Source organism: Erpetoichthys calabaricus, chromosome 9 (assembly GCF_900747795.2).
Source record: "Erpetoichthys calabaricus chromosome 9, fErpCal1.3, whole genome shotgun sequence".
NCBI lineage: Eukaryota > Metazoa > Chordata > Cladistia > Polypteriformes > Polypteridae > Erpetoichthys > Erpetoichthys calabaricus.
The window spans coordinates 6,052,467-6,068,853 of NC_041402.2; the positions used below are offsets into that span (position 1 = coordinate 6,052,467).

The 16,387-nt window shown below is 39.6% G+C and overlaps 1 protein-coding gene across 1 annotated transcript in view; it reads left to right on the forward strand.

Annotated features, from left to right (window-relative positions):
* Positions 1-4,935, forward strand: part of LOC114657153 (xenotropic and polytropic retrovirus receptor 1 homolog) — a 128,929-nt gene extending 123,994 nt beyond the window's left edge. The window contains exons 14-15 of the mRNA XM_051931695.1: positions 585-721; positions 4,537-4,935. Of these exons, the coding sequence (XP_051787655.1) occupies positions 585-721; positions 4,537-4,750 (351 nt within the window). The 3' untranslated portion in view covers positions 4,751-4,935. The remainder of the gene's footprint in view (positions 1-584; positions 722-4,536) is intronic.
* Positions 4,936-16,387: the final 11,452 nt, after the last annotated feature.

The window sequence follows — 16,387 nt, forward strand, 5'->3', positions numbered from 1 at the left end:
TTCAGGGTCAAATAGGGCATGCAACCCCCCCAGGGCAAGAGGGTGTGACACCGCTAACAGTACTGTGTTCTCCTCTGCAGCTCTGAGAAGCTGCCCTTTGAGGGTACCTAAGCCCTGCCCACAACAATTATAGTCCTGCCCTATTTCAGGCAGGACCATGTAAATACAAGAGGAAGATGGCAGAAGACAGCGTCTCAGTCTAAGGCTAACAGTCCCCTATGATGGAGATCCATGACGTGGACCTGCTCGAGAGAGCAGAATCTTCAGAAAAGCCAGAGGCTTAGAACGCCTCTGATACGACCCCTTTCTGTTGCACCACCGCACACTCATTTTTACTGTGTTTTGGAGAATTGCAGTAAACAGGGTAGCCCAGTTGGCACCCCAGTTTTCTGATGTTTTCTCATGGAGTAAGTGATGGCACATGAGTAATTTATAATCTTGTTTATTGTTTTTTTGTATCAGTATGCTGCTGCTGGAGATTGTGAATTTCCCCTTGGGATTAATAAAGTATCTATCTATCTATCTATCTATTAGTTGTGGCCACCTGTAGACTGCACTGACCATGTTCTCTGACTACTTCCTAGGCCTACTACTACTGTGCCATGCTGCTGGATGTGCTGCTGCGGGTCTCCTGGGCGCTCAATGTCAGCTTTGCCCAGATGAAACAGTCGGATACAGCTGGCTTCATCACAACTGTGTTAGCTCCTCTCGAGGTTTTCAGGTGGGTCCATCCTTTACTTTATCGTGTATCATACTGTACAAAGTCCAGTAAGCAAGGTGGAGTAATGGTTCAAATGCTGTTTAAGTCGCCTTGGATACAGGCATCAGCCAAATAAGCAAATATTAATAACAACAATGTCTTCCATTAAATGTTGTTGCAAATGGATCCTTTCACAGGGAGTGCAGTTTCAACATGTTTTAAATAGACAGCTGTAATGAACTCAAATGCAAAACAACCTCAAACACGACAGGCAAATTAAATTTCCACCTAAACCCCATGTGTCAGCCTCAGACTCCGGGAGGGCTGCAACGGCTGCAGGTTTTCATTAAGGCCAACAAACTTCATCCCATTTATGTCGTGAACCAGAGGTTCCTAAGCACAATAATTCCCAACAATGACTCGAAAAGCCCACTGGAGAGAGAAAACCTTCAAAGCCCAGCTGGTCACAAAAAGGGCAAAAGTAGAATCTTATAAGATAGATAGAGAGATAGATAGATAGATAGATAGATAGATAGATAGATAGATAGATAGATAGATAGATAGATAGATAGATAGATAGATAGATAGATAGATAGATATGACAGGCGCTATATACTAGATAGATAGATAGATAGATAGATAGATAGATAGATAGATAGATAGATAGATAGATAGATAGATAGATACTTTATTAATCCCAAGGGGAAATTCACAAATTTACTTATACAAAGAAATGCTCCATAGCACAAAATAAGTTCCAAGAAGCACAAATGCTCAGAATGCAATGCCTTCAAAATAGACAATCCGAAAATCAAACATAGCCCCAATATGAAATCCAAGAGAATGGCAGAAAAACAAAATTAAAAAAAAAACAAAAAAATAAAGGAGAGCTCACAAACCACCTAGCGCATTCAATGAACCGCAAGGGACTGAGTGCTGCTCAAGCCTTTATGTGGCTGAGCACAGTTCCTTGATGGTGATAGACAGGTGCCCTCCCCAGGTGGGACCACCCACAAACCACATGGCAAAGAGAAAAAGATGCATACATTTTAGGAAACTAAATGATCAACAATGTAAAAATAAAAAATGAGCAATAAAGACCTAAAAGAGACATCTGAAACCCAGCTATAGTGGACTGTGGCTAAAAAATAACAATTTCTACCCGTGCGTATATCATACAATATTTCTTTCCATAAAATACTTTCAAAGAAAATAATTATGTTATGAACATTTTGATGGTCTTTCAGAAAAAATGAACCATTTTAGAATCGCAGGCATCCCCGAGTTCACGTATATGAAGAGGGTAATTTAAATATCTTTTATGTCTCACAAAACACAATGAAACTTAACTTTTGCAGTTATACAGACTGGGGCGATTTTCAAACATGCGCCGTCAGTGTTAAGAGCAGATCATCTTTGCAGTCATTTAGGGTCGCATGGCTGGATGTTGGTGACATGCTTTCACAATCTCAGCCATTTTCACAGGCGCTAGGGTCACTTGTGTTGGTTTTCTTGTATTATCTTGAGCATCCCGTCTCTAAAAAGATCATGGAAAAGCTACTCTATTCATATGCAGCCTTGTTAAATCCATCCATCCATTATCCAACCCGCTATATCACAGGTGTCAAACTCCAGGCCTGGAGGGCCGCAGTGGCTGCAGGTTTTCATTCTAACCTTTTTCATAACAAGTGACCAGTTTTCACTGCTAATTGACTTCTTTTCTTTTGTCCTGTTTTAAGGATTCAGTCCCCTGAATTGATTCTTTTCTTCATTAAATGACAGCCAAACAGAAATTAGACGTGAAACGAGCTAACAGATTATCAATTAAACTGGGGATTCAAACTCCAACCAGTTTCTTAATGAGATGCCGATTCTTGTTGGTATTTGAACCCGTCATTTAATTCCATGGCTTGTTGCTGCTCTCGTTCTGCCACAGCAGACATTTCCAAAACTGTTGATTGCCTGTTTTACTGAGACTTTCACCCTTCTTTATATTCAGCTATTGTGTGATGGGCACAGGTTAGCTGGTCATGTGGCTGCTTGTTTTGTGTCTCATTATTGTTTGGCTGCTAATTAAGGACAAAGAAACAACTAATAAAGTATCTATCTATCTATCTATCTATCTATCTATCTATCTATCTATCTATCTATCTATCTATCTATCTAAGGGGTCTGAGTCATGTCAATTAAAACAAAGGCATAAGAAGTTAATTAGCAGCAAAAACTGATCACCAATTAAGGAGATGGTTAGAATGAAAACCTGCACCCACTGCGGTCCTCCAGGACCAGAGTTCGACAACCCCTGCGCTATATCCTAACTACAGGGTCACGGGGGTCTGCTGGAGCCAATCCCAGCCAACACAGGGTGCAAGGCAGGAAACAAACCCCGGGCAGGGCACCAGCCCATCGCAGGGCACACACACCCCCACACACCAAACAGACACTAGTGACAATTTAGAATTGCCAATGCACTTAACCTACATGTCTTTGGACTGTGGGAGGAAACCCACGCAGACACAGGGAGAACATGCAAACTCCACACAGGGAGGACCTGGGAAGCGAATCCGAGTCTCCTAACCGCAAGGCAGCAGCGCTACCCACTGCACCACCGTGCCGCCCACGCCTTGTTAAATGAATTTAATAAAGGAAAATGTCTAATTAGGGTGTGTTTTGATGACTAGTGTTATTATTAAACCAACTCTGTCTATTTTCATGCATTTTGATGTTATTTGAGCAATTATTTGGATAATTTTATGGGGCCAGGAAATGCTTATTTTTTTTTTTTCCCACTTAAATTAATCGTAATTAGGTGTTCACATTGTGAGAAGGGGTTTTCTGAAATAGATCGTCTTCACAAAGTTGGAAAAACTTGTATCTGATTAAGCAGGATGACTATGTCGTAGTCTAGGAGTCCCAAAGCACATAAATGCCAATAAGTTCAGAAATACTTCCAAAAATGTCCACTAGAGGGATGGTAAGCCACCCAATTCCAGCTATACAGTATATAAGAGCAACAAAGAATCTTTATAAAAATGAAAAATGGTTTATTTCCACTGAGGCTCCTTTATAACAACATCAATACAGTTGTATAGTGTCTTACTGTGACACAATAACACTGAAGACTTTCAGCCAACAAACTATTCAGCGAGTCGAGAAACACAACTGGGACTCCTTTATACCAAAATGCAATACAACCGTATAGTGCCTCACTGTGACTGGGCCTCATCACCATGTCCAAAGTTTTTAGTCATTCTGGTGTGTGTTCAGGCCATAGTGTGTGTATTTATTTATTTAAAGAGCTTCTGTAAAAAGCCAAATAACCCCCTGGTGACAGATAAAGATCCTTTTACCCGTCAATGAAACTCCAAAGATGACAAAAAGGCATAAAGGACTTACCAGTAAGGTAATTCAAGACAAACAAAGTCACAATACAATTATCCAAAAATAACTCAAAAAAACGAAGCACAGGATCCAATAAACACATAAGCACAGCAAAAAAAAAAAAAAAAACACAAATAACTCACCAACTCCTTAGCACACTCAAAATGAACCACCAGGAGTTGTGGGAGACCCTCTAGATTTACAGGGTAGAGGCCAGTTCCTGGCAGTACTGTGACTCTCAAGTGGCAGGCTTTATGAGACCACTTACAAACTACACCCTTCAGGGTTCAGCAGGCAGCACATGGAGCTTTTGTGCCATCTGATTCATTCAGCAGATTTCTCTTTCTCCATTACTTCTTTCATTCCACACCTTGCTTGACAGTGCATGTCTAAATATGCTTTCATGGTCTCCAAGTCACAAGGGATTTTCGGCTTTCTTTTTTTTTTCCACCCAGGAGGTTCATTTGGAACTTCTTTAGGCTGGAGAACGAACATCTCAATAATTGTGGTCAGTTCCGAGCAGTAAGAGACATTTCCATCACTCCACTGACTGCTGAAGGACAGGCTGCACTTGAAAGGCTCATGGACCAAGAGGACAGGGCCAGGGAGAGCAGGAAGCAGGCGGCTACCAACAGAAAGAGCAACTTCTCATTTAGACATCTAAGGTGAGTCACATGATGTGCAGTGGAAATATTTTATTTTATTGGCTGGGTGTGGAGAATTCAGAACTAAAAACATTCAACAGCTTATGCATCTATGGAGTAGAGATATGACATTTAACCAATTCCATCCATCAGTCTCACACAATTATAATGCTGAAGATCTCAGCATGACTTGAGTTTTTACACACACCTAACCTCTTCTACTTGAAGGCTGGTAAATATGCAAGTATAATTTTACGGAAATGGAGATGACATGATGGGGGGTTTTAAATTTATGAAAGGGATGGTACCATGGGGATCAAGGCAGTTACTTTAAAATTACTTTAATGAGAACACGGGGAGTATTTAGGGGTATAAAAGTGTTCAGGAAAGGCACTTTAACCTCAAAGGCTCTTTTTATATTGGTGGACAGGTTAATAGTGAAAATGCCTAAATTGTTAAGCCTTGACTTACATGTACAACCCATGAAATCCACTCATCACTCACACCTTGCTCACGATAGATAGATAGATAGATAGATAGATAGATAGATAGATAGATAGATAGATAGATAGATAGATAGATAGATAGATAGATAGATAGATAGATAGATAGATAGATAGATAGATAGATAGATAGATAGATACTTTATTAATCCCCACGGGGAAATTCACATACTCCAGCAGCAGCACACTGATAAAGAAACAATATTAAAGAGTGATAACAATGCACGTATAACAGACAATAACTTTGTATAATGTTAACGTTTACCCCCGCCCCCCGTATGGAATTGAAGAGTCACATAGTTTGGGGGAGGAATGATCTCCTCAGTCTGTCAGTGAGCAGGACGGTGACAGCAGTCTGTCGCTGAAGCTGCTCCTCTGTCTGGAGATGATCCTGTTCAGTGGATGCAGTGGATTCTCCATAATTGATAGGAGCCTGCTCAGCGCCCGTCGCTCTGCCACGGATGTCAGACTGTCCAGCTCCGTGCCTACAATAGAGCCTGCCTTCTTCAGCAGTTTGTCCAGGCGTGAGGCGTCCCTCTTCTTTATGCTGCCTCCCCAGCACACCACCGCGTAGAAGAGTGCGCTCGCCACAACCGTCTGATAGAACATCGGCAGCATCTTATTGTTGAAGATGTTGAAGGATGCCAGCCTTCTAAGGAAGTAGAGTCGGTTCTGTCCTCTCTTGCACAGAGCATCAGTATTGGCAGTCCAGTCCAGTTTATCATCCAGCTGCACTCCCAGGTATTTATAGGTCTGCACCCTCGCAGTCACCTCTGATGATCACGGGGTCCATGAGGGGCCTGGTCCTCCTAAAATCCACCACCAGCTCCTTGGTTTTGCTGGTGTTCAGGTGTAGGTGGTTTGAGTCGCACCATTTAACAAAGTCCTTGATTAGGTTCCTATACTCCTCTTCCTGCCCACTCCTGATGCAGCCCACAATAGCAGTGTCGTCAGCGAACTTTTGCACATGGCAGGACTTTGAGTTGTATTGGAAGTCCGATGTATATAGGCTGAACAGGACTGGAGAAAGTACAGTCCCCTGCAGTGCTCCTGTGCTGCTGACCACAATGTCAGACCTGCAGTTCCCGAGACGTACATACTGAGGTCTGTCTGTAAGATAGTCCACAATCCATGCCACCAGGTATGAATCTACTCCCATCTCTGTCAGCTTGTCCCTAAGGAGCAGAGTTTGGATGGTGTTGAAGGCGCTAGAAAAGTCCAGAAACATAATTCTTACTGCACCACTGCCTCTGTCCAAGTGGGAGAGGGATCGGTGTAGCATATAGATGATGGCATCCTCTGCTCCCACCTTCTCCTGGTATGCGAACTGCAGAGGGTCAAGGACGTGACGGACCTGTGGCCTCAGGTGGTGAAGCAGCAGCCACTCCATGGTCTTCATCACATGTGATGTCAGAGCGACAGGCCAGAAGTCATTCAGCTCACTAGGACATGATACCTTTGGGACTGGGGTGATGCAAGATGTTTTCCAAAGCCTCGGGACTCTCCCCTGTTCCAGGCTCAGGTTGAAGATGCGCTGTAGAGGACTCCCCAGCTCCAACGCACAGACCTTCAGCAGTCATGGCGATACTCCATCTGGACCCGCTACTTTGCTGGCGCGAAGTCTCCTCAGCTCTCTGCTTTCATGGGCTGCTGTAATTGTGGGTGGGGGGAAACTCTCTGCTATGCTGGTATCAGCAGGAGGATGGGTGGAGGGCGCAGTACTCTGAGGTGAAAGTGGGTTAGGGTGGTCAAACCTGTTAAAGAAATTGTTCATCTGGTTTGCTCTCTCCACATCTCTCTCGATGGTGGCACCCCGCTTCGAGCTGCAGCCAGTGATGATCTTCATTTGAGCAATATGATCAAGGCTGTCAACCTAAGCTTCAAAGCAGCAAAGCAAAGTCCATAAATATTTGGACAGAGACAACATTTTTCTCATTTTGGTTCTGTACATTACCACAATGACTTTTAAATGAAACAACTCCGATGCAGTTGAACTGCAGACTTTCAGCTTTAATTCAGTGGGGTGAACAAAACGATTGCATTAAAATGTGAGGCAACTAAAGCATTTTTTGAACACAATCCCTTCATTTCAGGGGCTCAAAAGTAATTGGACAATTGACTCTTTGGCTATTTCATGGGTAGGTGTGGGCAAGTCCGTCATTATGTAATTATCAATTAAACAGATAAAAGTCCTGAAGTTGATCTGAGGTGTGGTGCTTGCATGTGGAAGATTTTACTGTGAACAAACAACATGCGGTCAAAGGAGCGCTCCATGCAGGTGAAAGAAGCCATCCTTAAGCTGCGAAAACAGAAAAAACCCATCCAAGAAATTGGTTCAATATTACGAGTGGCAAAATCTACAGTTTGGTACATCCTGAGAAAGAAAGCAAGCACTGGTGAACTCAGCAACGCAAAAAGACCTGGACGTCCACAGAAGACAACAGTGGTGGATGATCGCAGAATCATTTCCATGGTGAAGAGAAACCCCTTCACAACAGCCAACCAAGTGAACTACACTCTCCAGGGGGTAGGCGTATCAATATCCAAGTCTACCATAAAGAGAAGACTGCATGAAAGTAAATGCAGAGGGTGCACTGCAAGGTGCAAGCCACTCATAAGCCTCAAGAATAGAAAGGCTAGATTGGACTTTGCTAAAGAACATCTAAAAAAGCCAGCACAGTTCTGGAAAAACTTTCTTTGGACAGATGAAACCAAGATCAACCTCTACCAGAATGATGGCAAGAAAAAAGTATGGAGAAGGCGTGGAACAGCTCATTATCCAAAGCATAGCACATCATCTGTAAAACACGGTGGAGGGAGGCGGTGTGATGGCTTGGGCGTGCATGGCTGCCAGTGGCACTGGGACGCTAGTGTTTATTGATGAGGTGACACAGGACAGAAGCAGCTGAATGAATTCTGAGGTGTTCAGAGACATACTGTCTGCTGAAATCCAGCTAAATGCAGTCAAATTGATTGGGCAGCGTTTCATGATACAGATGGACAATGACCCAAAACATACAGCCAAAGCAACCCAGGAGTTTATTAAAGCAAAGAAGTGGAAAATTCTTGAATGGCCAAGTCAGTCACCTGATCTTAACCCAATTGAGCAGGCATTTCACTTGTTGAAGACTAAACTTCAGACAGAAAGGCCCACAAACAAACAGCAAATGAAAGCCGCTGCAGTAAAAGCCTGGCAGAGCATTAAAAAGGAGGAAACCCAGCATCTGGTGATGTCCATGAGTTCAAGATTTCAGGCTGTCATTGCCAGCAAAGGGTTTTCAACCAAGTATTAGAAATGAACATTTGATTTCCAGTTATTTAATTTGTCCAATCACTTTTGAGCCCCTGAAATGAAGGGATTGTGTTAAAAAAAATGCTTTAGTTGCCTCACATTTTTATGCAATCGTTTTGTTCACCCCTCTGAATTAAAGCTGAAAGTCTGCACTTCAACTACATCGGAGTTGTTTCATTTAAAATTCATTGTGGTAATGTACAGAACCAAAATTAGAAAAAAGTTGTCTCTGTCCAAATATTTATGGATCTCACTGTACCTGAGCAGTGGCTAGAAGCTGAAAGGGCTGCACAATTCTAACAGAACAAGCAAGGCTTGTGCCATAACCAACATAAAAGATACTCTCCAACAAGGCCAGATAGCTACTTTTGAAAGAGCTAAACAAATTATGAATCATTTAAACAAGCACACTGGGGCAGATGATATTAATAAGGAAATTTAATATAAAACATTACTTATGTTTATTTGCAGAGACACAAGCACTAAATACTAGAAGTCAAAAGTAGAAGAAAACAAACAACCTGAAAGATTGAAATCAATGTCTGAAACAGCAGGCTTTGCCTCAGTATAAACCAGACAGAGATGTCCTTGTAATTTAAAAGAGTCCATTCTTCTTAGTCCAACTACGGTGCTCCTTAAAAGGATGTGCCATAATGAAGCATGTTTGGTCTGCCTGCATTTTCATTTTGTAGCTGGTGCTGCGCTTTCCTCCTTTGAGAGCACGTCATTTTCATGTGCGTCTTCATAATATTCACCTTTTCATAGTGAGCGTGGTGTTCTCAGGTTTAAAAACCCACTTCATTCCTCCATTTTGAAGGCAGGCATGTTGTCTACTTCACATCTGTGAACATAATCCTCTACATCAAACTAATAGGTGCTTTCTGTTATACCTTGGTTTTATTACTAATTTTAGTAACTGACATTAGCCAAAAAAATGGACGATTAAGCATTTACCCTTGCTCTTCTGTCAACCATAAATTACTTTACGCTTTAAGCCCGCATTTAATGTTTCCTTACAAGCATATAACACTGGTTACGTTATCTGAGCTTGAACATAAACAAAATTTCTTTCTGAGGTTAGCTATACATTTGCATATTTCGCTGAATTCTCTGCATTAGTATGTTTATTTGCATCCCACAATTCAATGTATAAAATTTTATCTCCCTCAAGTTGTTTATCTGATGGTTCAAGTGAAAAACAAATCTAGTAAAATCCTTTTCTAAAGTTTATCTTTGTCACAGGCCCCTCAAATATTTGTCCTTATTCACCTGCATCTGCTCCCCCATCCCACGGCTGTCCCCAGCAGTATAATGTCACTCTTGAGCTAAATCGCTTGCTTGTCACCACTTCTTGCCCTGTGCCTACATTTATATAAACTCTTGGTTTAAATCTACGCACAATTAAGAGTTACAGTATGTTCTTTTACCAAACTGGAGGCCTCTGGATTATTTACCGGCAGCATGTGAAACTGTATGGGTGAGCTGATCTTCTGCTTGTTTAAGTACGAGGCAGATCCTTTTCCTGATGCTGCTTTCACTTGCTTTTCTTCAAATTTAGCTGTGCTTGTCTCCCAGTGCATTTTGAAATGTTGATGTCATGTGAAGAGTAATGTAAGCCAATGAATAAGCTGCTAATGACCAATGAACGGAATGAGGGGGGAAGAAAGGTCTTCAATTTAAATGCTTATTTGCGTCTGAGTATGTTCCATTTTCATTCATGACAGCGTTTATTTAACAATATTTTAGTAACAATACATGCATGTTGCACATTCTGAGCATACAACTGGATTAGGTGACATGTTGATTATTAAGTTTTTTTCACAGACTTTTTTTATATCGTGTTATGCATGCATGGGCTCAGCTGAGGTATGTAATACCACACTGTAACGAGAGAGGGCATTGTTGCTAACATTTTCACCTATTTCGACCTCCAGAGCTCCGAGAAAACACAGTGAGGGCAACAGACTCGACGCTTCTGTGCCAGGTCCTATAAAGGACAGAGCTCCAAAAGAACAATATTCACTCCATCAAGCAGCATTACTGAATTAAAGGAAGGATATAGCCTATATTTCTGTTATTTAGCACCATTGTGCATTTGTTTTGTTTTGTTTCTGGAATTGAAAGTGATGGCCGGGTTGGTGCCCTAGCATTTCTTTTAGACTCGATTCTCACTTCCGTTCAACCATAATTATTTGCTTTTGTCCGACTTTGATCTTGATAGCTGCCTGATCTTTTGAAAACTTTTTTTTTAATCGTTGTTTTGCATGAAAACATGAGATTAAAATCTTTGACCATCAATGTAAACTACATGGAATAAGTATTATTTAAAAAAATATTTTTGGGTGGAGTAAAAATTAAAAAGAGACACACCCATCCATTATCTAATCCGCTACATCCTAACTACAGGGTCACGGGGGTCTGCCAGAGCCGATCCCAGCCAACACAGGGTGCAAGGCAGGAAACGAACCCCAGGCAGAGCGCCAGCCCACTGCAGTAAAAAGAGACCATATCTTACAACTCATAACATCTAATATTGCTCATATAAATAAAAATACTTTCAAATACAGTACGTGGGTAAGTGCAAGCTAAATCTTGTATGTGTAAATATTAACAATAGTGATGAGCAAACATTGCCGAGTTCACTTCACCATGAGTTTCCGGAAATCACAGAAATGTTTGCGATATTCCTCAAACTTGGCAAACTGCATTAAAGTCAATGGGGCAGGACTAAACGAACTAGATATGACTGGATTATAATGGTGCACTCATCTTTAAAGTGTCCCAGAGGGTTAGGGAAACATCTGACAACTATACTGGACCGATTATTGTGGCCAAAAAGGTAACATGAGCTGTGCGGCAGCAGTACCAACCACTGCAACACCATGCCTCTGTGATATCAAAGAAGAATTTACGCAGTCAGAGATGAGCAATCATAGATTTTGTCAAAACAAAGTGGAAATGCCTAAATTGTAGTTGAAGGTCAGAAAAAAAATATGTAGGTTTTTTTTAAGGTAGAAAATTCAAACTGGCATGTCATGATTGAAGCTGCTGACTCGTTCTATTTTTTGAAGTCACGCTGAAGTCTCACCAAACTGTCTGTGCTGGTGCTTTGCACTTTTCCTTCTATCAAAAAGATAGAAACGTGTTGTAAATACTAATAAACCTTTTGTTATTATTATTATTTCACAGAGTCTTCCGTGTTTGGGGAAGGGTGTCAGGTTCCTTCAAGGTTTGTTTTCACTCTTTCAGCGTCACATGGCTAATTATTATGCATGCATTGGGCATGCGCCTCCTTCTCTTATGTTGATGGGGAACCCAAAGTTCGACTTGCACATTTGGTTACAAGCACATATAACTGGTCCCACAGAGTCTGTAATGCTAATGATCAGCATTATAAACCCAGGGGCAGCCCCATCAATGTTGGTTGTTACAGCCCCGAAAGACGTCGCACTGCCTCACAAAGCATTATGAGGCGCTGGTATTTAAAAAAAAAAAAAAAGTAAAGTAAATAAAATTCTCCAAAACCGGCTGAATTATCAGTAAATATTTCAATGAACAAGGGCAAACGTGAACACAGCAAATTTGCTGTGAATAATGTTTGACGAAATCTGCTGATCGACACATATAAATAAACAGAAAAAAGGAAAACCAATTAAAGCATAAAGGTCAATGATTTAACAACTACAGATTGTTTACGTATATACTATAAAACCTTTATTTTTTTCTGTGTTGTAGAACCAAATCAAAAGAAACCAAAGTGTGCGTGGAGATGTCGTCCCACACGTGATGAATTCTTCAGAAGACAGAAAAGTGCCTAACTACTTGGATGGGGGAACTCTTTGGCTGCCCTGTGAAGCCTGATGGGACAATTTTATAATCTGGCAAAATATTTAGCTCAGCAAAGAGCAGAGGCATCAGAAATGAATCTACAAGGGCTTACTTTCCTTTATGTTTTTGTTCTCTGCTGTATTCCATTATATTGTTTTGCGGCATGATAAATTATTTGAAGACTTATACATTTTATTGTTTATGATTATATCACTTGCTTATTTTACTTTTTTTATATGAATGTTTGCCAATTACAGCTTCCACAGAGTTTCCTCCACTGGTTTATCCTCCCGGATTGCATTTCTAATATCATAATGCTTCTTCATTATTTCTTTTGTATTTGTGTTACACGTTCATTTTTATTAGTAAATGACCTGGAAAGGCTTGGACCTGTAAATATTTTACATGAGTAAATGTGTACTGTCAAGTGTTTTTCTTTAGAGTTTACACAGGTTTAAGCAGGACTGTGAAGTTCAAGGTGTGCTGGGCCCAGTCTACGACTAATTCACGTCACTAACCTTACTTGGGTTTAAACTACATTTGGGAAAATGAAGTTTTATTAATGGTGCTGTAGATCCCCTTGAGACAGTACACACCATGAAAGGCACCTTAGAAAACATATACTAGGCAGATGCATCTTTATTCTAATGCAAATCAATATTCTGTCTTCCATTTATTTATTTGGAAAAGGACAAAGAATCATTTGAAAATCACAATCTAAATGTACGATGAGAACTTGGTTGCCACTTTCCAACACCAGGATTAATTAGAAGTATCTGACCTCAAAATTTCTGTCTTTGTTACCTCAGTGCTCTTTATTTTATTTTAGTGTCTGACAACTGCCGAATGGAGAGCTCAGTGGATTTTCCAGTGTTTGTCTCTGTTTTACTGAAAGAGGTGGGTAGATAAGTATGATTCTTAGAAAAGGTCGCCTTGAAATCAAATTGATTAAAAAGTCCTTTAAAGTTACATGTGTTCATTTCATTAAATGCAAATTAACTCTCGAGTTAACCCCATTTCCAATCTGAAAAAATGGCAGACTGACCTCTGACATGACTGGATGCACTACTGTTGGTTGTTTGATTGCATGTGTGTGTGACTTTGGGGGGGGTGAATTTTATGTATTTCATGTCCAATACAAATATAATGTAAAATTTTAAGTTTTGCTTTATTGTGTTCACAAGAATAACTTCTGAATGCTATAAAATCACTTCAGTTTTTTTTTCTTTTGTTCGGCACCTTGTTACTCACCAGTATGTGAAAAAATCCCACATACGATATACAATTAGAAGAGTCTTGATGTCTACGTTTACAAAACTGCCTATTTTTTGCCCTCTAAACCTGAAAATACCTAATTTTTTTGCCTATTTTTGGACTATGTTTTGTGCAGGAAATTACACCCTTACGATAAAGAATATACCAATAGGTGTCTTCAGAAAAAATTATCAGTTCGCAATGCAATATCAGTAATTACCAACACAGACGAAAATAAAATCATGGACTATGAAAATATAATTCACACATTTAGAGTGTACTATAAGTCCTCATATTCTAGTCAGTTTAAAGAAAACAAGATACAATCTAATGCGTTTTTTGATGATTACAGATACCACAGCTAGTTACTCTCAGTGCAGAGGAACTGGATGAACCTCTGACACTCTCAGAATTACTAGACCCTACAAACTCATTTCAGAGTGGGAAAGCAGCAGGCCCTGATGGATTTTATTAAAAAAAATTTCAATTAAGTTAGCTCCCCTATTATTAGTAATATTAACTTTTTGCCAAGCATTACTTACTGTCTTTCCTAAGAAAAATACTTACTACAATGTGCATCATACAGACCAATCTCACTTTTGAATAACAATATTAAGATACTCTCCAAAGTTCTAGCTGTAAGGACTGAGAAAGTGCTTCCTTCAGTAATATCACAAGACCAAGCCAGATTTATTAAAGGCAGAAACTTAGCTTCCAATCTTCGATGCCTGTTTAATGTAATATATTCACCCGTAAAGTCTAACACCCTGGAGATCTTATCATCTTTGGATGCAGAGAAAGCATTTGATATGGTTGAATTATTTGTATTATTGAAATAACAACATTATTTCATACTACGTCAAACTAGCACATGGTACTAGACAAGGATTCCCCCTATTATCACTGCTCTTTGCAATCACCACTGAGCCATTGGCTGTTCACTTTCAAAATGCTTCTGAGACAAAGGGGATTAACAGAGAAGGACGTATCACTATATGCAGATGACATGGTACTGTATATGTCAGAGCCATAAAAGTCCGTGTCAGCAGTCCTTATAGCACTAGCAGAATTTCAAAAAGATATCTGGACTCAAAATTAATTTTAATAATAGTGTGCTTTTTCCAGTGAACTCTCTAGCACACAATACTTAAGATGTGCATAGATGGTCTACCCTCCATCTCACTTTAGTAGGGAGAATCACTATCAAGATGAATATCCTTCCCAAGCTTATTTTTCTATTTCAAAGCATTCCCACATTCATTAAATCATTTTTAAAGAAATTAGATTTAATCATAACCTCATTTGTTTGGAATTCGAAACACCCATGTATCCAAAGGGCAACCCTACAAAAACCTAAAGCAGAAAGTGGCATGGCACTACCTAATTTTCAGTTTTGTTACTGGACATTGACACAAATTGATGAACACACACAAGTTTGGTCCACAATAAAAATAAATCCTGCAGTATTTCCTTAAATTCCTTGCTTTGTATCGCAGAAAATACAAGTTATCAATATTCTAACAACCCAATTGTCCTTCATTTACTGAGAATATGGAACCAATGTAGGAAGCTTTTATCTTTAGCACGTCTACATGATAACCACCTTTTTCTACCATCTCTAACTTACACAGCTTTTAATTTTGGAAAATGTACGATATTAAATTATTTAGAGGTTTGTACACAGATAATGGCTTTGCATCCTATGAAGAACAAATGATTGGTAGGACTCGAAGTTGTGCCTGCCACATCAAGGGACTCCAGGGGTTCACAACCTAACGGAATATGAGGGGTCAAAATTACTCCTTTTCACAAAACTTTAAAAAAAGGCATGTGGAGTGTGCTTTTTTGATGTTGCTGATAATGAATCTACATACTTTATATAAAAATGATAAAACTTCTGCACTCTGTGTCTAGAGGGCTGCAATGATGAACAAAGGCAACAAAAACACAAAAAGAAAATGTATGAAAAGTCTAAAATGTCTGATGAACTGAGGTTCCTAAACATATGACGTGATTGATATAGACAGATTAAACATTATGCCTGTTTTAATTAACTGTCCTTTACCTATGCTAGTATGACAATATTTTTGACACTTAATTCTTCAGCAGTGGTCCTTGCCCTCTAAAAGCCATTCCCAGGTTAAAAATGACAAATTTCAAACACAAGCATGTGGAGTATCATTTCAGATATGATGTGATGTTTGATCCTTTGCTAGCATTCTCTGGACATCTATCAGAGGGTGAAAAATGACAAACTTCTATTACAATTGTGAATTTCTCCTTGGGATTAATAAAGTATCTATCAAGAATACTTAGACTTTAAACACTGAAACTGAAACATACATTTTAATATTTATAATATTTGATGCAACTATTTTTGTTCATTATGTGCTTCTACCTTATGAAGTAAATAATTACATTTCTTCGAATTAGGGCGACTTATGTTCATTCAGAGTTTTTTTTAAATTTGATTTAAAAATATTTTAAAAATAACACAGTTTAGAATGTATTTTTATAACATAATGCTATTTTGTTTAGTTTTTGTCCTCCCAGCATCACAACAAAGTATTTTATGTGGATTCTGTAAAATGGGAATTGAATACATGCTTAAATTGTCTTTAGTTGAAGGTCAAAGGCAAGGTAGATGCTTTTCTGTATTTATGGATTTAGTTCTAATCACTGTTGTCTTCTTATTTTTGAAAAGATCAACACATGATGTAAATAAATTTGTGCTCTTCATCCTCATACATGTGTGTGTGCTTCTTCCTCTATGCTGGTATTCTTC